Below are 22,303 nucleotides of genomic sequence, written 5' to 3'. Positions count from 1 at the left end.
TTTTTGGCAAAATAATACGACGTGCCAAATTTCATAAGGATCGGCCGACTATATCTTATAGCTGTCATATAACTGAACGATCGGAAATGACCCAACTTTCGTGTTTTTGAAGATAGAAAGCTGGAATTTAGTACAGACTCTATTTTTGGTCAGTTGATCCAACCTACCAAATTTCATTAGGATCGGCCGACTATATCCCATAGCTGCCATATAACTGAACGATCGGAAATGGTATTTGGTAGAAATATCAACTTTCGTATTTTTGAAGATAGAAGTTTGGGACTTTTTTTAGATTTTGTATTGTAATAAATTGGAGTATATATTCCTATTCCCATAAGGATCGGCCAACTATATCCGATGTTTGCGATATATATCCGGTTTTAACTGCAAGGGTATATAAACTTCGGCTCCGCCCGAAGTTAGCTTTCCTTTCTTGTTTTTTATTAATTTTATTACCAATCGGTCTCCATGTGCCGCTCCCACTCTATGTTGGCTGGTATGATCCTTTATTTTCTTTGATTTTTTTTTGTTTTGTAAAACAGTATTTCATGATCCCCAAATCGTTGGATTAATTCCTGTGGTTTCATCGAACAGTGTTTTAAACATTTAATAAAATGCATTTTGGTTCCATGTAGAGCTCGCTTCTTTGCTCATTATTTTTTAAATTTTGTAACTGATTTTGTTTTTATATTAATTTCTGAATAAGTTGTTGGTCCTTACAATAATCGGTGTGAGCCTTTATTTCTTTTTTTTTTGGTTTGTATAAAAGTGGGTCTCTTGATGATTCCCACACAATGAAGACATCGACGGATGAGATCTTAAGGTTTCATTTAGTTTAAAAGCTCTTGTTTTATTTATTTTTATAATCATTATTTCTCTTCAAATGACGAATTATAGAACCTCTTGGGGCTTCATTGAACATTGTTTAAAGCCTTTTATAAAATGCATTGTGGTCCCATGTACAGCTTGTTAGTATGCTTATTTTTTTTTATACCCTTTTTATAATTTTGGTCAAAAGTGTGCAACGCGGTTAACAAGAAATCTCTTACCCTATAAAGTATATATATTCTTGATCAGGATCATCTCCTGAGCGGATATGAAGTTTTAAGGGAACCCCCCCCATTCTCGATTTTAAATTTTGACGATTTTCAATGGGCTGGCAAATGAACATAAATTATTTTTTAGGGTTGTAACTGTGCTTACATATATTAAGACACAAAAAGGAAGAAAATCATTTCACAGAATTTTTTTTTTTTTGTTTTTGTTGTTGTTTTTTGTGATCCAAGAAAAGCCCTTCTTTTCGGCGGCGCATGTGATTTCCGCTCACTGGAACATCTGAATCCAAAAATTCCAACGGGATTAGAAAAAGTACATGTTTGGCTCTCGTATGAACTAGGATTATTAACTTCGCTCAAAAATTAACAAAATGGCGGACCTTTGAAATTTTTTTTTGAAAATTTCCATTTTTTTCAGCCACAAATCGAGTTGAAAAGTAAAGAAGATCTTCACCGATTTGATTTATCCTAGTTCATACGAGAGCTATATTTGTATAGAATAACGTGTTAAAATTGGACTTACACGTTATAAAAGAATAACGTGTTAAAATTGGAACCGATTGGACTAATAGTTTTTGAGTAACTTCATGCGCCAGTCGTAAAAACACTGTTTCGAGAAAAACGCGTTTAAAGTTTTGAGACGGCTCTCGCCGTCGCCTGAGGCTTCCACCATAAATCGGCTATATCTTCAAGAGTTTTTGAAATTTTTACTTGAAATTTTCAGGGAACATTCTTGAATAGTTACAAGTTCGAATTAAATTTAAAAAAAAAATCGATTTTTTAAAACAGAGAATGGGGGGGGTCCCCTTAAAGCTTTGGACTTAAAACTTTGCACACACCCTTCTTTATTTTGGACTCAGTAAGTCGGAATGGCTGGGATCGGCCGACTATATCCTATAGCTGCCATACAACTGAACAATCGAACCTCACACAATGGAACTTCGTGCAGATTATATTTTTAGTCAGTTGATCCGACCTACCAAATTTTATAACTATCGGCCGACTATATCCTTTAGCTGCCCTATAACTAAACGATCGGAAGTGATATTTGGTAGAAATACCAACTTTGGTATTTTCCAAGATAGAAGCTTAGAATTTTTTTTTTTTAGATATTTTATTGTAATTAGTTGGTTTTCTTATGATATTCTCATAAGGATCGGCCAACAATATCCGATGTTTGCGATTTATATCCGCTTTTAACTGCAAGGGTATATCAATTTTGCCTCCGCCCGAAGTTTGCTTTCCTTTCTTGTTTATATAAACATAGCCTTATAAGATCCCACCGCCTATTTATTGGGAATTTCCCTTAATGTCTAATTATTAATGAGCTGACTCAACGATTATTTCGGTTTATATTGAGAATTCGTTGGCGGCAAGGAAACTGAAGAGATTAAAAGCAATTCCCACACGAAAGCCTTTGCGAAATCTGTGCTAAATCATTTGAGAACTTTTTTATATAATTTTATAGAAATATTTATAGAATTATTCAACGCCTGCCATTTTCACAAAGAAAAGATCTAGGGAGGAAGAGTACCAGGTATCTCACAATCGAGAAATGTATTTAACACATTGACTGCGAAAATTGGAACCGGATACTCACCGAAAATGTACCTTTAATAGAAATTTCTTATATGTAGTGTTTAAAGAAAATAAATAAGTTTTTTGTTACGTAATAATGGGTGGTTTTTTAGAGGGTTTAGTTTTTTTTTAGAGAGTTTTTTTTTTTAACTTTAAATTTCAATAAAACAACTATGGATTATTCGATTGAAATGATTTTTTTTATTCAAAAGATAATACTGAGGCATTAAATTTTAAATTACTTAATTTTAGATCACTGGCATATCCCTGGCTCGGATGTAGTCCAATCTGGACTACCAAATTTCAATGACTTTTTCCAACATTTGTGGCGAATGTTGTGTTTTATATGTCGAGCGTTTATGGCTTATCCAAATAGACCAATGACTACACTACCTCACAGAAAGTAGTCTAGCGGTGTTACATTTTTTTTTTTTTTTTTTATTATGACAGTTGTGATTTTATTTAAAACAGGGACAACCATTAAATATTGCGGCAGAAAACTTGGCTTATGTGTAACTTAAGTTAAAGGTGGAAAAATAAGAAAGTCTAAGAGTTATTCCGGATGAAGTCCAGGGGGTGAGTTCTGCGCAGCCGCCGCATCTGTTCGCTGTTGTCGAGGAGAGTGGTCGCCAACTCGATGGGGTGGTTGTGTAGTCTCTGGATGTACTTGCTGCTGCTTCTCTGGATCTCCTCCTTCACCTATGGGAAGCCAAGCACCTCGTGGATTGTCTGGTTGTCGTGGTAGATGTGGGCCCCAGTGGCGATACGGAGGGCTCTATTTTCAAACGTCGGGATAGTCTGAATATTAGTCTTGAATCCCGTATGTCCAAATTGGCCGAAAATCGCCTTGTAGATTAGGATTTTCGAAGAGGTCCTTAGCTTTGACCTCCTACCCATCAGCCAATAGTACGCCTTCAATCTTACTTCACATTGCTTTCGCTTTTTGACTAGGTGAGGCTTCCAAGTAAGCCTCCTGTCTAGCGTGAAGCCCAGGTATCTTGGGTTTTCTACTTGTGGGATGGGGGAGCTGTTGTGGTGGACCAGTGGGCAATTTCCCCGACGGAGAGAAAATGTGGTGGCGGTGGATTTATCCTTATTCACTTGTATATTCCACCTTCTATGCCAATCGTTGAGAAGATCTAGTTGCTCCTGCATGACAGCAGCTGCCTCAGTAGCGTTGTCAGCAGCGGTCGCTGCATAGGTCGCTGCCATTATGTTGGGGCTCCGCAAAACTGGGAGATCGGCCGTGTAGACATTGTATAATAAAGGCCCCAGCACGCTGCCTTGGGGGACTCCGGCGCGGACCTGCCTGAGTCCGGAAGTGTCCTTTCCGCATCTGACCGCAAATTTGCGGTCCTTCAGGAACGACTCCAGAAAGAGGAAGTAAGGTCTGGGCAGGTTAGTCTTCAATTTAAGCAGGAGACCGGAGTGCCAGTGATATTAGACGGTCACCAAACGTGTCTTTCAATAAATCGATTGGGGCACGAGCTGTTCAGCTTTCATAAATCATGGCTGTTCAATTCAGGAATGAAAAAGTTAGAATCTTGGTTCTATACTGTTCTGGCCATCATCTTTTTTTAAAAATTACCAATGATTCCAACATTGGTATACACTTGAGGGTTATCTTCAATTCTGGCAAGAGTTGGATTTTGTAAGCATGCAAATAAAGATCCTTCCGAAAAATTGTCCATAAAGTGGATGTACACAGATTCAATTCTTATGCTCGATGGCACTATTTGCACTTGCACTAAAAATTGCACTATTTGCAAGCGATGATCAGGCGTGAGTCTATTCATAAAAAATAGCCAGACCAAACGGAGAATAAATCACTTCACAGCTGTTAAATCGGCTATAGCCATCTTGAACAGTAATGCCAAATTAAAGTTCTATACCTCTAAAAAAACCCTTAACTGTAAAATCGACTATAACCACTAATTAATAAATTATATTAAACTAAAACAAAATAAAAATGTTGAGAAACAAGACGAAAAAAGAACAAGAGCAAGATTTTCTTCGGCATTTGAAACGATGGTTCAGAATTCTGAAAAAATGTCCAAAACTAATTACAAGATATGTATGTACAAGGTGCCAACAACTCAACAACATGTCACAAATCTCGTGCCCCAATCGATTTATTGAAAGACACGTTTGGTCACCGCCTAATTTCACGTTTTGGACCTGTGAATTGGCCTCCAAGATCTTGTGATTCGTTACTCATCCTTAAAGCTTTACCTATTCATTAGGGTCTTCGAGTTCCCGGTCTTCAAGGATCACATCAAAAAATTCAGGGTCTCCCTGGAATTTATCAGAATAAACCAATTTGTCCAGTTCAGTCTCATTCTCGATATCATTCTCGGTTTCGGTGCTTTCGTCAGCATCGTAAGGGCCATCTTGAACCTGTAGATCCGATTCGGATTTGAAACAGAAAAACTCCATAGTATTGCTTTGTAGTCGTATTCTCTTTATCAGGTTTGAGGTCCATCAGAATGTGGTTATGTTCATCGTCCTTTGGAATGTTTGTCTTGCTGGTGTCTTCCCCTTTAATTTGGTACAGTCTGGGGCTTTCACTTCCGGAAACGAGACATTTTCAGAGGAACCGGAAAGGGGAAAAAGTACTGTCATTATCTTTGGGAAGAATACAGTCCTCGTTGTGTTCGACATGGAGTCTCCTGATTTTGTTCTCGATCATAGCTTTGGCCTCCTCCTTCCTTGCACTTGGTTGTACTCCAGACGGAAATTAACGAAATAAGCTGATCGCTCTGACATCTTTAGGAGGATATTGTTTGGTAGCTTCACGACTGAAGGAATTGCTTCAGTAAAGTAAAGGTTTCGATGGCTAGGAGGGCTATTTTCCAAAGGCCGACTTTTGGGTTGAACTAATGGTTGAACAGCTCCTTTTGTTTGTTAGTGTTACCGGTGGGATTCCTCGTCAATTGATCGAATTTTTCCAGACCGACTGGAGCATTGGCTAATCCCTTAAACTTTTCCCTTGATAATCCAATATGTATGGAAACCATTTTCTTCGCTAGGCCTTCCTCATATTCCTGGTGCTTGAGCGGCCACCTAAGCAGTTTACTGGCGAGCGACACACATTGGGGTCTTAAAAGACTTTTCTTTTTCATGTTTTTCTCTATAATGTATATATAAATATATAAATTCCGCGAGCAGATATATTCCTTGCGAAGCTCGCTTTGGTTACTCGAGTGTTAATGCGAAAGCTCTCATTGTACATACTGTGGCCTCTATGACTCCGAGTATCATATCATCAGATTCATTCTTTTAGGTTATTTCATATGTTTTTTTAAAACCTTTTTTTTATTGATCGATTATAAAGAAAGGGAATCGAGAGAATCATTGGTCCATTATTGGAGATCTTCTTTAAGTCTTAAGCGCTGAAGCTCCTATCGCTTCAGTAACTAGTCTTTAATTGATACTAAAATTCATACTAATTCATACTAAAGGCTAAAAGTATTTTCGAAGCTTCCAAAATATTTAAAAAGAGAAGAACAACACAACAACAATAATTTTAGTTCTCATAGAAAACCCAAAAATCCAGTAGGCCAGCTTTTCAAAGTTCTAACAGTCAGTGAGATTTCCCCTTATAACTTGTCAGATACTGTAACAAGCAACATCGATCCTAAAGAGCTAATAATTAAATACGTTTTATTGAAAGGTATTTTTAAGAAAAAAAATGCCTAATTTGGAAAATTGGCGTTGTTCCGGTCCCCCGAATCAAGTGGACCCGGTAAATGCGCCAGCGTCGGCCAATGCTAAGAATCCATTGGAAACCGACAAGTCTACGGAGAAGTGTGAATCCTTCCAGAAGGTTATAGCTCCCTTGGGGCTATCCAGTGGGAATGAACGGCGCACCCTCGATGAGCTTAGTGCCAGTAGTGCTGCGGCTAAGCCTGAATCCCTGTTGAAAGCTGTCCAAGACCCGACTAGTTCGAAGAAAGCTGTGACTGATCCCGAAACTCAAGGCTGCGTTATTAAGTTCGACCAATACAGAGGCAGAAGCTCTCGCGCAGTACCAGATGCCAAGCCCCAAGGTGATGGCCACATAAATAACAACACGGGTCTCCCTTCGGTGCCTTCCCAAAACACTTACAAGGGAGAGGAGGTCCTTAAAATTATGAAGGTTAAGGTAAAAAAAATACCTTTTGGGCACGAGCCTTATGAGGCAGTCGTGGCGGGGAAAATAGATTCCATACATATTGATGAGTTCATGGATATAGACGAGAATCCCTTTGCTCCAGTCGGTCTGGAAAAATTCTATCAATTAAGAAGGAATTCCACCGGTAACAATAATGACCAGAGGAAGCAGTGTCTTGGAAAACTCGGCCTTTGGAGAAGGGCCCTCTTAGAAATCGAAATCTTAATGATGGAGAATGGCAAAGATGATGCAATTGCTTCGGTCAAGAGGTTATCAACCAACCTCGTCATAAAAGACGTTACGCGATCAACTTATCGCGTTGAATACCATCTGGAGTACCACCAAGTGCAAGGAAGAGGCCCTTTATTGATGCAGGCCAAAGCTTTGATCGAGAAGAAGATTAAGAAACTCAGTGTCAAACTCATTACATACCGTATTCCTCCCAAAGATAATGACAGAAATTCTTCCTCTTCCGGTTCTTCTTTTGAAGATGATTCCTTTCCGGAAGGGGAAGCGCCAGACTGGGCCAAATCGAAGAGCATTGGTACCAGCAAGACCAACACTCCAAAGGACGATGAACATAGCCACATCCCGATGGACCTCAAACCTGACAAAGAGAATACGACTACAAATCAATACCGAGCAAGCTTTAACACCGAGGTTATCGAGAAAGAGACTGAACTGGACAATTCGGTTTGTTCTGATAAATTCCAGGGAGACCCGACTAGTTCGAAGAAATCTAAGACTAATCCCAAAATTTGTCGATGTGAGCCTCGAATAAAAAAGTAAAGCTTTAAGGATGAGTAACGAAATATGAACGAGGTCGTAGACGAATGGCGCAACTACAGAAATGTCTTTAAATTATAGTGAAACGATGCAGCTGCTTATTGGTTTAATATTTTGGGAATCTTGCACATATCTTGTACTTAGTTTTTGGAAATTTTTTCTAAATTCTCTATCGTCAAATGTCATTTATTCAAATGCCAAATAAATCTTGTTTTTGTTTTAAATTTCAAGAGTTCTTAATTTTTTTTAATGGATATTTAAATTACAATGGCAGCGTGCTATGGATTTTGGCAAAGAAACATAAGATATATTGTATGCCTTCTTTTTATACACTGGCAGAGGGTATTATAATTTTGGTCAAAAGTGTGCAACGCAGTGAAGAAGACATCTCCGACCCTGTAAAGAATATATATTCTTGATATATACCCTTATCATATTCTTGATATTATCATATTCTTGATATGAGCATGTCCGTCTGTCTGTCTGTCCGTCTGTTTGTATCCGAACTAGTCTCTCAGTTTTAAAGCTATCGTCTTGAAACTTTGCACACACCCTTCTTTCCTTTGCACGCAGTATATAAGTCGGAACGGCCCGGATCGGCCGACTATATCCTATAGCTGCCATATAACTGATTGATCGGAAATGGTATAACTTTGGTATTTTTAAAGTTAGAGAGTTCAAATTTTAGGTGAGAGCTATTTTTGGCAAAATAATACGACATGCCAAATTTCATAAGGATCGGCCGACTATATCTTATAGCTGTCATATAACTGAACGATCGGAAATGACCCAACTTTCGTGTTTTTGAAGATAGAAAGCTGGAATTTAGTACAGACTCTATTTTTGGTCAGTTGATCCAACCTACCAAATTTCATTAGGATCGGCCGACTATATCCCATAGCTGCCATATAACTGAACGATCGGAAATGGTATTTGGTAGAAATATCAACTTTCGTATTTTTGAAGATAGAAGTTTGGGACTTTTTTTAGATTTTGTATTCTAATAAATTGGAGTATATATTCCTATTTCCATAAGGATCGGCCAACTATATCCGATGTTTGCGATATATATCCGGTTTTAACTGCAAGGGTATATAAACTTCGGCTCCGCCCGAAGTTAGCTTTCCTTTCTTGTTTTTTATTAATTTTATTACCAATCGGTCTCCATGTGCCGCTCCCACTCTATGTTGGCTGGTATGATCCTTTATTTTCTTTGATTTTTTTTTGTTTTGTAAAACAGTATTTCATGATCCCCAAATCGTTGGATTAATTCCTGTGGTTTCATCGAACAGTGTTTTAAACATTTAATAAAATGCATTTTGGTTCCATGTAGAGCTCGCTTCTTTGCTCATTATTTTTTAAATTTTGTAACTGATTTTGTTTTTATATTAATTTCTGAATAAGTTGTTGGTCCTTACAATAATCGGTGTGAGCCTTTATTTCTTTTTTTTTTGGTTTGTATAAAAGTGGGTCTCTTGATGATTCCCACACAATGAAGACATCGACGGATGAGCTCTTAAGGTTTCATTTAGTTTAAAAGCTCTTGTTTTATTTATTTTTATAATCATTATTTCTCTTCAAATGACGAATTATAGAACCTCTTGGGGCTTCATTGAACATTGTTTAAAGCCTTTTATAAAATGCATTGTGGTCCCATGTACAGCTTGTTAGTATGCTTATTTTTTTTTATACCCTTTTTATAATTTTGGTCAAAAGTGTGCAACGCGGTTAACAAGAAATCTCTTACCCTATAAAGTATATATATTCTTGATCAGGATCATCTCCTGAGCGGATATGAAGTTTTAAGGGAACCCCCCCCATTCTCGATTTTAAATTTTGACGATTTTCAATGGGCTGGCAAATGAACATAAATTATTTTTTAGGGTTGTAACTGTGCTTACATATATTAAGACACAAAAAGGAAGAAAATCATTTCACAGAATTTTTTTTTTTTTGTTTTTGTTGTTGTTTTTTGTGATCCAAGAAAAGCCCTTCTTTTCGGCGGCGCATGTGATTTCCGCTCACTGGAACATCTGAATCCAAAAATTCCAACGGGATTAGAAAAAGTACATGTTTGGCTCTCGTATGAACTAGGATTATTAACTTCGCTCAAAAATTAACAAAATGGCGGACCTTTGAAATTTTTTTTTGAAAATTTCCATTTTTTTCAGCCACAAATCGAGTTGAAAAGTAAAGAAGATCTTCACCGATTTGATTTATCCTAGTTCATACGAGAGCTATATATGTATAGAATAACGTGTTAAAATTGGACTTACACGTTATAAAAGAATAACGTGTTAAAATTGGAACCGATTGGACTAATAGTTTTTGAGTAACCTCATGCGCCAGTCGTAAAAACACTGTTTCGAGAAAAACGCGTTTAAAGTTTTGAGACGGCTCTCGCCGTCGCCTGAGGCTTCCACCATAAATCGGCTATATCTTCAAGAGTTTTTGAAATTTTTACTTGAAATTTTCAGGGAACATTCTTGAATAGTTACAAGTTCGAATTAAATTTAAAAAAAAAATCGATTTTTTAAAACAGAGAATGGGGGGGGTCCCCTTAAAGCTTTGGACTTGAAACTTTGCACACACCCTTCTTTATTTTGGACTCAGTAAGTCGGAATGGCTGGGATCGGCCGACTATATCCTATAGCTGCCATACAACTGAACAATCGAACCTCACACAATGGAACTTCGTGCAGATTATATTTTTAGTCAGTTGATCCGACCTACCAAATTTTATAACTATCGGCCGACTATATCCTTTAGCTGCCCTATAACTAAACGATCGGAAGTGATATTTGGTAGAAATACCAACTTTGGTATTTTCCAAGATAGAAGCTTAGAATTTTTTTTTTTTAGATATTTTATTGTAATTAGTTGGTTTTCTTATGATATTCTCATAAGGATCGGCCAACAATATCCGATGTTTGCGATTTATATCCGCTTTTAACTGCAAGGGTATATCAATTTTGCCTCCGCCCGAAGTTTGCTTTCCTTTCTTGTTTATATAAACATAGCCTTATAAGATCCCACCGCCTATTTATTGGGAATTTCCCTTAATGTCTAATTATTAATGAGCTGACTCAACGATTATTTCGGTTTATATTGAGAATTCGTTGGCGGCAAGGAAACTGAAGAGATTAAAAGCAATTCCCACACGAAAGCCTTTGCGAAATCTGTGCTAAATCATTTGAGAACTTTTTTATATAATTTTATAGAAATATTTATAGAATTATTCAACGCCTGCCATTTTCGAAAAGAAAAGATCTAGGGAGGAAGAGTACCAGGTATCTCACAATCGAGAAATGTATTTAACACATTGACTGCGAAAATTGGAACCGGATACTCACCGAAAATGTACCTTTAATAGAAATTTCTTATATGTAGTGTTTAAAGAAAATAAATAAGTTTTTTGTTACGTAATAATGGGTGGTTTTTTAGAGGGTTTAGTTTTTTTTTAGAGAGTTTTTTTTTTTAACTTTAAATTTCAATAAAACAACTATGGATTATTCGATTGAAATGATTTTTTTTATTCAAAAGATAATACTGAGGCATTAAATTTTAAATTACTTAATTTTAGATCACTGGCATATCCCTGGCTCGGATGTAGTCCAATCTGGACTACCAAATTTCAATGACTTTTTCCAACATTTGTGGCGAATGTTGTGTTTTATATGTCGAGCGTTTATGGCTTATCCAAATAGACCAATGACTACACTACCTCACAGAAAGTAGTCTATCGGTGTTACATTTTTTTTTTTTTTTTTTATTATGACAGTTGTGATTTTATTTAAAACAGGGACAACCATTAAATATTGCGGCAGAAAACTTGGCTTATGTGTAACTTAAGTTAAAGGTGGAAAAATAAGAAAGTCTAAGAGTTATTCCGGATGAAGTCCAGGGGGTGAGTTCTGCGCAGCCGCCGCATCTGTTCGCTGTTGTCGAGGAGAGTGGTCGCCAACTCGATGGGGTGGTTGTGTAGTCTCTGGATGTACTTGCTGCTGCTTCTCTGGATCTCCTCCTTCACCTATGGGAAGCCAAGCACCTCGTGGATTGTCTGGTTGTCGTGGTAGATGTGGGCCCCAGTGGCGATACGGAGGGCTCTATTTTCAAACGTCGGGATAGTCTGAATATTAGTCTTGAATCCCGTATGTCCAAATTGGCCGAAAATCGCCTTGTAGATTAGGATTTTCGAAGAGGTCCTTAGCTTTGACCTCCTACCCATCAGCCAATAGTACGCCTTCAATCTTACTTCACATTGCTTTCGCTTTTTGACTAGGTGAGGCTTCCAAGTAAGCCTCCTGTCTAGCGTGAAGCCCAGGTATCTTGGGTTTTCTACTTGTGGGATGGGGGAGCTGTTGTGGTGGACCAGTGGGCAATTTCCCCGACGGAGAGAAAATGTGGTGGCGGTGGATTTATCCTTATTCACTTGTATATTCCACCTTCTATGCCAATCGTTGAGAAGATCTAGTTGCTCCTGCATGACAGCAGCTGCCTCAGTAGCGTTGTCAGCAGCGGTCGCTGCATAGGTCGCTGCCATTATGTTGGGGCTCCGCAAAACTGGGAGATCGGCCGTGTAGACATTGTATAATAAAGGCCCCAGCACGCTGCCTTGGGGGACTCCGGCGCGGACCTGCCTGAGTCCGGAAGTGTCCTTTCCGCATCTGACCGCAAATTTGCGGTCCTTCAGGAACGACTCCAGAAAGAGGAAGTAAGGTCTGGGCAGGTTAGTCTTCAATTTAAGCAGGAGACCGGAGTGCCAGTGATATTAGACGGTCACCAAACGTGTCTTTCAATAAATCGATTGGGGCACGAGCTGTTCAGCTTTCATAAATCATGGCTGTTCAATTCAGGAATGAAAAAGTTAGAATCTTGGTTCTATACTGTTCTGGCCATCATCTTTTTTTAAAAATTACCAATGATTCCAACATTGGTATACACTTGAGGGTTATCTTCAATTCTGGCAAGAGTTGGATTTTGTAAGCATGCAAATAAAGATCCTTCCGAAAAATTGTCCATAAAGTGGATGTACACAGATTCAATTCTTATGCTCGATGTCACTATTTGCACTTGCACTCAAATTGCACTATTTGCAAGCGATGATCAGGCGTGAGTCTATTCATAAAAAATAGCCAGACCAAACGGAGAATAAATCACTTCACAGCTGTTAAATCGGCTATAGCCATCTTGAACAGTAATGCCAAATTAAAGTTCTATACCTCTAAAAAAACCCTTAACTGTAAAATCGACTATAACCACTAATTAATAAATTATATTAAACTAAAACAAAATAAAAATGTTGAGAAACAAGACGAAAAAAGAACAAGAGCAAGATTTTCTTCGGCATTTGAAACGATGGTTCAGAATTCTGAAAAAATGTCCAAAACTAATTACAAGATATGTATGTACAAGGTGCCAACAACTCAACAACATGTCACAAATCTCGTGCCCCAATCGATTTATTGAAAGACACGTTTGGTCACCGCCTAATTTCACGTTTTGGACCTGTGAATTGGCCTCCAAGATCTTGTGATTCGTTACTCATCCTTAAAGCTTTACCTATTCATTAGGGTCTTCGAGTTCCCGGTCTTCAAGGATCACATCAAAAAATTCAGGGTCTCCCTGGAATTTATCAGAATAAACCAATTTGTCCAGTTCAGTCTCATTCTCGATATCATTCTCGGTTTCGGTGCTTTCGTCAGCATCGTAAGGGCCATCTTGAACCTGTAGATCCGATTCGGATTTGAAACAGAAAAACTCCATAGTATTGCTTTGTAGTCGTATTCTCTTTATCAGGTTTGAGGTCCATCAGAATGTGGTTATGTTCATCGTCCTTTGGAATGTTTGTCTTGCTGGTGTCTTCCCCTTTAATTTGGTACAGTCTGGGGCTTTCACTTCCGGAAACGAGACATTTTCAGAGGAACCGGAAAGGGGAAAAAGTACTGTCATTATCTTTGGGAAGAATACAGTCCTCGTTGTGTTCGACATGGAGTCTCCTGATTTTGTTCTCGATCATAGCTTTGGCCTCCTCCTTCCTTGCACTTGGTTGTACTCCAGACGGAAATTAACGAAATAAGCTGATCGCTCTGACATCTTTAGGAGGATATTGTTTGGTAGCTTCACGACTGAAGGAATTGCTTCAGTAAAGTAAAGGTTTCGATGGCTAGGAGGGCTATTTTCCAAAGGCCGACTTTTGGGTTGAACTAATGGTTGAACAGCTCCTTTTGTTTGTTAGTGTTACCGGTGGGATTCCTCGTCAATTGATCGAATTTTTCCAGACCGACTGGAGCATTGGCTAATCCCTTAAACTTTTCCCTTGATAATCCAATATGTATGGAAACCATTTTCTTCGCTAGGACTTCCTCATATTCCTCGTGCTTGAGCGGTCACCTAAGAAGTTTACTGGCGAGCGGCACACATTGGGGTCTTAAAAGACTTTTCTTTTTCATCTTTTTCTCTTTAATTTGAAGGACTTCCTTTTCCTTGTGAGTGTTCTGGGAAATCTCCGAAGGGAGACACTTGTTGTTATTTATGTGACCATTACCATGGGGTTTGGCATCTGGTACTGCGCTAGAGCTTCTGCCTCTGTATTGGTCGAACTTAATAACGCAGCCTTGAGTTTTGGAATTAGTCACAGATTTCTTCGAACTAGTCGAGTCTTGCATAGCTTTCAACAGGGATTCAGGCTTAGCCGCAGTACTACTTGCACTAAGCTCATCGAGGGTGCATCGTCCATTCCGACTGGATAGCTCCTAGCGATATACCCGATGGTGTACTACCCTGTAGTGTATCAATTGCATCAACCACATTCCCTTCTGTTCTCCCCTATTTTAATGCAATAAGTAATCTTTATTTCAATATCTGGACTTTATTTGTAAGAAAAATAATAAAAACCAATATGAACCCAAAAGAATGGAGCCCAGCTCAGGCCTCACTCTCTTGGTAGAAACGATCCATACTGATGATCTCATCGTTGGGGGCCATTAGGTTTAAGGTCGGAGCAGTGGGCTGGAGCCCATCTCGAAGTCTATTGCTCACGGTTCCGATGGAATGATGGTCGATGGCCAGGGGATCGTTGTCGGCTGTGCTGCGATTGTTGCTGGGAGTCCTCTCCGTCTTGGCCTGGGAAGTGGGTTGGGGGCTCGTCGAGTGCCGCTTTCCGGAGCGAGATTGCTTCTGCTCGGTGTACAGCTGCTCCAGGAGCTCCCTAAACAGCGAGGGATTCACATTAATGCTGACACTCATGAGGACAAACCAGTCGCCGTAGCCGGTGGTAGAAAGGACTTCGCGCACATGGGACTTTGGCATGCCCCTCAGGTGCGTTCGGAGCAACTGGAGCCGGAGTTCGGAGCAACAACATAAGACCAAACGATAGAAAATATTAATTGCAGCTAACATGGCGATAAACAGAAACCAAATGTACAGGACAGCGAATATTTTCTCATTGAGAATATTCAGCGGCAGGACACACAGGATGTCGAGCACGTTCGGAGTGCCACTCGGTCCGTAAATGAACATTTCACACTTGGCCACTTTTGGGAAGACCCGGGATGTCATCAGATTCCAAAGGTTCCAATCATAAACTGGAATGGCAGCCAAGGCGTGTATGTACTTGTGCCAGAAGCCATTGAAAACCACATCCATTAGCCAGAAGTTGAGGATCTGCAAGGATAATAAATGAAAGAAATAAAAATTTATACAAAATTGATAAAATTGGGACTGTATTTAGATGTTAACATACATGTTTCTTAGGTAACAATTATATGTGATGTTATATTTTCTACGAGAATGCATTTTATTTATATATGATTCTATAAGGGACAACCTAAGGTTCTAAATTCTAATTTATACACTGTTTTTATGACTTTAAAGAGACTTTGGACACACACTTCCATGGAAATTCCATAAGAACTAGCCGTCTAAACTAAAGGACATATACGATTTATATAAAGAACACCCTAATATCTATAAATGAATTTTTACAACACATATTCTTAAACGAAACTAAAAGACTTTTTGTTTGGGCCAAACCTCTACAATAATCGAAGAAAAATAAAGAAAATCAAACAAATAAAATAAAATTAAAAACTTACACTGATTAGTAGGTTGAGGAACTCACAGAAGGCATACTTGATAGAATAGCAGCAATGGATGGCAGAAAACGGGGCCCGGAAATACTTGGTCAACATCTGGAGTCTTGTCTGGTAGGTATCCTCCAGGATGATGGCGTCGCCCACCTCACAGCAAAGCTGCTCCATCCTCTGACCCTCCCAGACTTTCCACAAGTACGAGGGAAAGTAGAACAATAGGGACTGGAAGAGGAGGATCATGAAGACCCATTGATAGTAGCGAAGGTACATCCGCTTGGTGACGCCCCTGGTTTCGGGGCCAACGCCCTCGGCAATGGATATCACCCGGGCGTACTGTTCATTATTGGCCACCAGAGCGCGGAGACTGGTCAGGTTGAAAGCCTCGGCGGTGGCGTGGGAATAGGAGGATATGTCCCATGTGCTGCCACTGCCGGCATCCGCATCCGTGGGCAGGATATAGGTGCCCATGGTCCAGCAGTAGGACTGCACATACTCAATGTGCTTTTCGGAGCTGATGCAGAGGATCGGTTCTCCGAAATATTGCTTGGCCGACAACAGGAAAGTGCAGGTCAACAGTATGACAATGGTGCACTTGGAGTGGAGGGTGAAAATAGGGTCGTAGATCCGCACTGTCTTCAGGCGGAGGTACTTGGAGAGAGGCTTTACGGCGGCGTACATGGTTCAGAAGAATCCCAGTAACTCCAAAGGATAAGCCGCGACGTCTAATGTCCAGGTTTTCTTTAGCAAAGCCACTTACCTCAATATTTTCAGTTCTTTCAGCTTACTTTCTACTTTTTCTTGCTTTGTAGAAACACAAGTGTCAGATTTGACAGGGAGACTTGGCCATGGTTGTCACTAGGGTGTAAGGGTTGCCAGGTTTTTATTAAAAAGCCGTTTATCTTTTTGCTCTTATAGTTTCTTATAGGTAACTTTATTTTTTTAAAACAATTTGTATAACAGATGAACATAGATTTTTTCAAATTGATTTTCCCACGTTTTTAAGGTTTTTCTTTTAAAAGGCCTTAATTATGCAACACTATGCTCCAGTCGGAAGGTGTAAAGTTCGACATTTTGTGTGTTCACAACACTAAGCACTAATAATATCTTGTTTTTTAAAACACTATGAGAAGTCAGAAAATCAAGGAGGTGAGTGTTCCACACTATTCTAATTATTTTTAAAATTTTAGCATTGTTTTTTTTCTCAAAAATTTTGTTTTATTTTTTTGTGAGTTGGACCCTTCTTATCCAAATCCTTTAGACTGCTGCGTTTGTCTTAATATTTCCATTAAAAGAGTTTGTATTTTAATTTTTTTTTTTAAGTTTGTGTCTACTAAAGAGTCAATAAGGCGAAGAATTACATCTAAATTCCTTCCAGGGGTCGCCGGGTAAAGGATCAACTGGCGCAGCTTCTTCTTTTCATTGATAATGATTCATTGATAACAGCACTGAATGGGAGGGGAATGCCATTAGCTTAAGATCATCCTTGCTCAGCATGTTAAAATTCAAAGCCAGTTCACGTTTGTAGTCGGCAATAATATGGTAATTCTTTTTTTTTTGTATTATATTTTGTTTATTATTATTAATTATTCTTATGTTATAAAAAAAACAACTTAGGCTTAAACACACGACTTCATTACACCCTTGTACAAATACCGGGTATAATAAAACAAAAAAACATAAAAACTTTAAAATTTGTGATTTCCTGGGATTTGGGATTTTATTATGGATTACTAGCTCACCCCAGCAATCGTTGTTTTGCCCCTTTTTTTCTAGAAAATATTTTTTTAGTTCAATAAAAATACCTATGTATTTACTAGTAATGTGTGAGGTAGGACTTATAATCGACAGCGTTGCAAATAATTTAAGTATAATTTTTTTTTGGTTAATAAACATTTTGTTAGAAAAAAAGAAAGATTATTCTCTCAGAACAATGGAGTGAACAATATTCTTGGTTAGTCCGTCTTTACCCAGAACAAATTAACTGAATGGTTTGCCTTCGCGAGAACATGCCACATATAGTTGTCCGTGGGAAAAGCATGGTGTTTCCAAATCTAAGCCACCTAAAGATAATCTTTGTCCTTGTGACTTATTGATCATCATAGCGAATGCCAATCGAATTGGAAATGGAGTTCTTTTGAATTAAATTGGCAAATCTGTGGGAATCATAGGGATTGGCAACAACACATTTTCGCCTGGAAACTTCATATACAAAATGATGTCTCTAATGATATTTTTCATTATTTTCTTAATTACTTATCGTGTACCATTACACAGCCGTGGTGGGTTCAAGCTACGAAGTATATAGAATAATCGGAGCTCCTACCATCAATTTTAAATGGTGTGGTGGCATTAAAAACTTAATTGGATAATTCACAGTTTCGTTGAAATCACAAACTGCATCAATAGATTGGTACGATGCAGTTGAATTTGTAAATTTGGTGGTTTGATTTTGATATTGTGTGTGTAAATTGGGAACTGCGATCAATGAGAGTATTTTGCGAGTCGATAAATGTGCAGATGTCCGTTTGCAATTTTGTACATCCAGTATTTTACTGTACAGATACTTTCCCAACGCCAATAACTAACAGTTGTTTAGAGAAAGTTTCGGCGGATGGATCACGAAGCATTTAAACGCGTATGTTCTTCGTTAGTTGTAATTGTTCAATATTAAAAAAACATTAATTTAATTAGCATTTAAAATTAATTAATCAGATTTTTAATCTGAAATCACCTGAAAGGAGTAACAAAGAGTCACCACATAGTTTATCATTCTTTATTATATCCCACAATGTCCTATCCAATGCCTCAAGATAATGCATTCATACCAAATAATTATTTTAAATTTTTTCAGCACAATGCCTATAGACGATTGTTTTTTTTATGTTGCACACTGCATCTGGATTATTTTTAATGTTCAATGGCAGCGGTATGTCATACCAAAATAACTGATTGGTAAATTCGCAAAAGATCCTCCATAGCAATCCACGTTGGATTGTTACATCTTGTACGATGTCGATACAATATATCATCAGTCATTAAATCTTATATATCAAATCATTATATCAAATCAGCAGCGAGCAACCCAGAAGACTTAAAAGGACACACCCGCTGGACCTCCCCTTACTACTCTAATTTTTTTTTTTTCTACCATATTAATATTTAAAAATATCTATACGTGAAGTTTACGTGATAAAATTTAATGGTTGTCCCTAATGGACAGTTTTAAATAAACATTACCCTGCTATTACAAAAAAAAAAAAAAAAAAAAAAAATTAAATCTTTGTGGTTATCCCACAACATTTATGCTTGTACTAGAATGCTTGTTGGGGTTGTTGGTCAATATTTCTTCTTCTAACTATGATTCTGCCTCTTGCGATTGTTATTCACATAACCATGCTAACCCGCGCATTTTCATTATCTTCTTCCATTTGTTCTCCTGATCTGCGTGCTCTTCTACCTCACGCGGCTAAAGAATTGACCATTCGACGACTCAAATTGGGCTCTTTGCGTTCATAGCTCTAATGGGCGGTCAGGAGGAGGCCATCTGGGATAAGTCCCTCTGCCCAGGCTACTCTGGAACTCAGGTCGCCCTTTTGGGAGTGGGGTCAAACCTCGTGTCCAAGATTCTGTCCGAAAATCCAAAGCCTGATCTTGCTACCAAAACCAGGAAAGCCGCCAGAGACTCCGTCGTCCCTTGGGTCGATCTGACTAATAGGCCATGCCGACAAAGCCCTAGAGCGCTGCATATGCCGGAGGCTCCAGGAGGCTGTAATCTGCGCAGGAGATCTCTCCCCCTACGGAAAACCGTTCTACGGTTGATGCAATTTCGCTGGTAAGGAGGATCGCAGCCAAGGCAATCGAGGGGACCAGATGGGCGGGCGGAAACAAAGAATACTGCCTGATCGCCACACTGGACACCAAGAACGCCTTTAACACTGCCAGGAGGGACGTCATTGTGAAGGCGCTGCATAATCTTTGAGTGCCGACTGGCATTTTGGAGGTGACAAGGTCGTACCTTAGCGATCGTACTATCAGGTACGAAACGACCACAGGCATCCAAGAGCAGTAGCAGTAGTGGCTGTCGCCAAGACAATCCAGGAAGTAGAGGATTCCTGCAATGCTGCAATTGAAAGTGTCATCGATTGGCTCGACCAGGCAAGGCTAAGCCAAGCCCACCACAAGACGGAGGCTATCCTGATGTCAAGCAGGAAGCGGGTGGAGGTTACATACGCGGTTACATCAACCAGGGCCATCAGGTACCTGGGAGTAACGCTGGACACGAGGTTCAGCGTCTGGGAGCACTTCGTAGAAGCCAATCGTAAGGCTCGACCAGAGCCCTGGGGAATATTTTGCTTAGCTGTAGGGGCCCAAAGCAAGGACGCAGATTACTGCTCCAAACCGTCTGCAGCGCAACGATGCTAAACGCAGGCCCCGTGTTGGCGGAGACAGCCAAAACAAAGTCGTACATGAAGGAAATAAACCTTTATATAGGTTTATTCCTTCATAGATTATGAAGGATCATAGCGCGTATAGATTATGCGCCCTAACGGTTTGCTCGGGCCTCTGCACTATCTCGGATGACGTAGCTCTCGTCATCGCAGGCATGGTCCCAATGGACCTCCTCACTGCGGAGTGAAAATAAGTCTGGCCCTGCGTAGCAAAGCCTAGCGGTATTACCGCTGGGAACAGGGACTTATGGAGGACTTAACTAAAAACATATATAATATATTTTGTTGACGGTAGTTCAACTGGTCCAATGATAAAGTAAAGAAATTTACCGCCAACACAATACTGGAATTTCCCGACCAGATAGAAGCGGCCGTCGAGGAGCTAACCGCACAAATCCAAGCTGCGGCAGCACAAAATCTGCAAGGCTCTCCAACCGCCTGAGAGCCACTGACAGGGACATACACTTTTGGAGTCCGGATGTCACGGCTCTTAAGGTGGAAAAGCGGCGACTCAGGCGGGTATGAATGTTTTCCAGAACCCCGAGATAAAAGACTGCACTTAATAGAGTCTCTAAATGGCTCTCAGAACTCCTGGCGAATCTTAGAAAGGAAGCTTTTGACGACTTTTCGCTGAACAGCTGGAACCGGGTCACCCAAAAAACAACCTGAGACGCGTCACGAAAGACATTAGAGGGCCTCTGAAGAGGATTCCACCAGGCCAGCTAACCAGGCCATGCAGTTAGTGAAGATCAGAGATGTACCGGGCCAACGCGTTCGCCGAACACCTTGAGAACGTGTTAACCCCGTTCAACCGTTGCTCGTCTGAAGAGGTTACAGAGACAGTCCGACTCTTGGCAGAGCCCGCTCGAGATGACGTCCCAATTGCACCAGTAACGGAACAAGGCCCCGAGCTATGATTGTATCAATACAATTGCATTAGGACTGCTCCACCTCCAAGCATCAAACTATTAATAAGGATTTACAACAAATTGGGTACATTCCGACCACCTGGAAACGTGGCCAGGTAACCATGATACCTAAGCCCGGAAAACGTGATGCCATTCTTGCCTCTGACCGTCTGATTAGTCTTCTGTCGATACCATCTAAAATCCTAGAACGACTATTTTTGAATAGGGCATTGCCGGTACTGGACGAGGCTAGTCTGATCCCCGATCACCAGTTTGTATTCAGGCGGTCCCACGGAACTTCAGAGCAATGCCGCAGAGTAGTGCAGTATATCCTGGACGCCTTTGAAACCAAGAAGTACGGCAAACAAGCCTTCGACCGGGTGTAGCACACCGGTCTCCTGCTCAAGCTGAAGACACGCCTGCCCCGACCTCACTACCTCTTCTTGGAATCATTTACAAAGGACCGCATGTTTGCGGTAAGATGCGGTGAGGTTACTTTCGGACTTAGGGAGGTCCGCGCCGGAGTCCCCCATGGAAGCTTGCTGGACCCTTTATTATACAACATCTACACGGCCGATCTCCCAGTCTTGCCGAGCGGCAATATAACGGCAGCCGCATAGGTGGCTCCTCCAACACCTCCTTCCTGAGCTGCTGTTAAGGAGGAGCAACTATGTATACCTTCTCAGCGATTGACAGAGATGGTGGAACATCGAAGTAAACAACAAAAAATCCACCACTACCACATTTTCTCGGCGTCCAGGAAACTTGCCCACCGGTCCGCCTCAACATCTCCCCCATCCCGCAGGTAGGAAACCCAAGGCACCTGGGCTTCACGCTAGACAGGAGGGTTACTTGAAAGCCTCACATAGTCAAAAAGCGATGGCAGTGTGAGGAAAGACTAAAGGCGTACTATTGGCTGATGGGTAGAAGGTCGAAACTGCGGACCTCTTCGAAAGTCCTCATATATAAAGCAATCATACGGCCAATTTGGGCGTTTGGATGCAGCTTTGGTGACCAGCCAGTAAGACAAACATCAGGACTATCCGGACTTTCGAAAACCGAGCCCTTTGCGTCGCCACTGGGGTCCAGACTATCATGACAACCTCACAATAAATTAGGTGATTAGTTTCCCATGGGTGAAGGATGAGTCCAGCGATGTAGCATACAAATACAACTTGGCCATCTCTCCCCTGGATAACATAGAGCAGAGCAGAAGGCTGCACAGGACGCACCCACTGGACCTCTCCTGGTCTAATTCCTAGCTATAATTAAATCATCAAAT

At 40.1% G+C, this 22,303-nt stretch overlaps 1 protein-coding gene across 2 annotated transcripts; it reads right to left on the bottom strand.

Annotated features, from left to right (window-relative positions):
• Window positions 1–14,432: 14,432 nt before the first annotated feature.
• Inx6 (Innexin 6) lies at window positions 14,433–16,530 on the bottom strand. Of its 2 annotated transcripts, none has more exons than XM_017245246.3 (2): window positions 15,669–16,530; window positions 14,433–15,237 (listed from the first exon to the last, which is right to left on the bottom strand). In XM_017245246.3, exons 1-2 carry the CDS (start codon window positions 16,341–16,343, stop codon window positions 14,500–14,502), a joined length of 1,413 nt encoding a protein of 470 aa, XP_017100735.2. In that variant the 5' UTR covers window positions 16,344–16,530; the 3' UTR covers window positions 14,433–14,499. The 2 variants fall into 2 exon arrangements, with proteins under 2 accessions (XP_017100735.2, XP_070134132.1); XM_070278031.1 differs by having other exon boundaries at window positions 16,423–16,515.
• Window positions 16,531–22,303: the final 5,773 nt, after the last annotated feature.

This window comes from Drosophila bipectinata, chromosome XL (genome assembly GCF_030179905.1).
Source record: "Drosophila bipectinata strain 14024-0381.07 chromosome XL, DbipHiC1v2, whole genome shotgun sequence".
Classification (NCBI taxonomy): Eukaryota; Metazoa; Arthropoda; class Insecta; order Diptera; family Drosophilidae; genus Drosophila; species Drosophila bipectinata.
This window is presented reverse-complemented; position numbering and strand designations above follow the sequence as displayed.

Excerpts from the sequence above, each read along its gene's own strand:
- Inx6 (XM_017245246.3), bottom strand. The coding sequence starts at position 16,343 with ATGTACGCCGCCGTAAAGCCTCTCTCCAAGTACCTCCGCCTGAAGACA. Across the intron at positions 15,238-15,668 it reads TCCTCAACCTACTAATCAGT|ATCCTCAACTTCTGGCTAAT; the intron begins GTAAGTTTTTAA and ends TTATCCTTGCAG.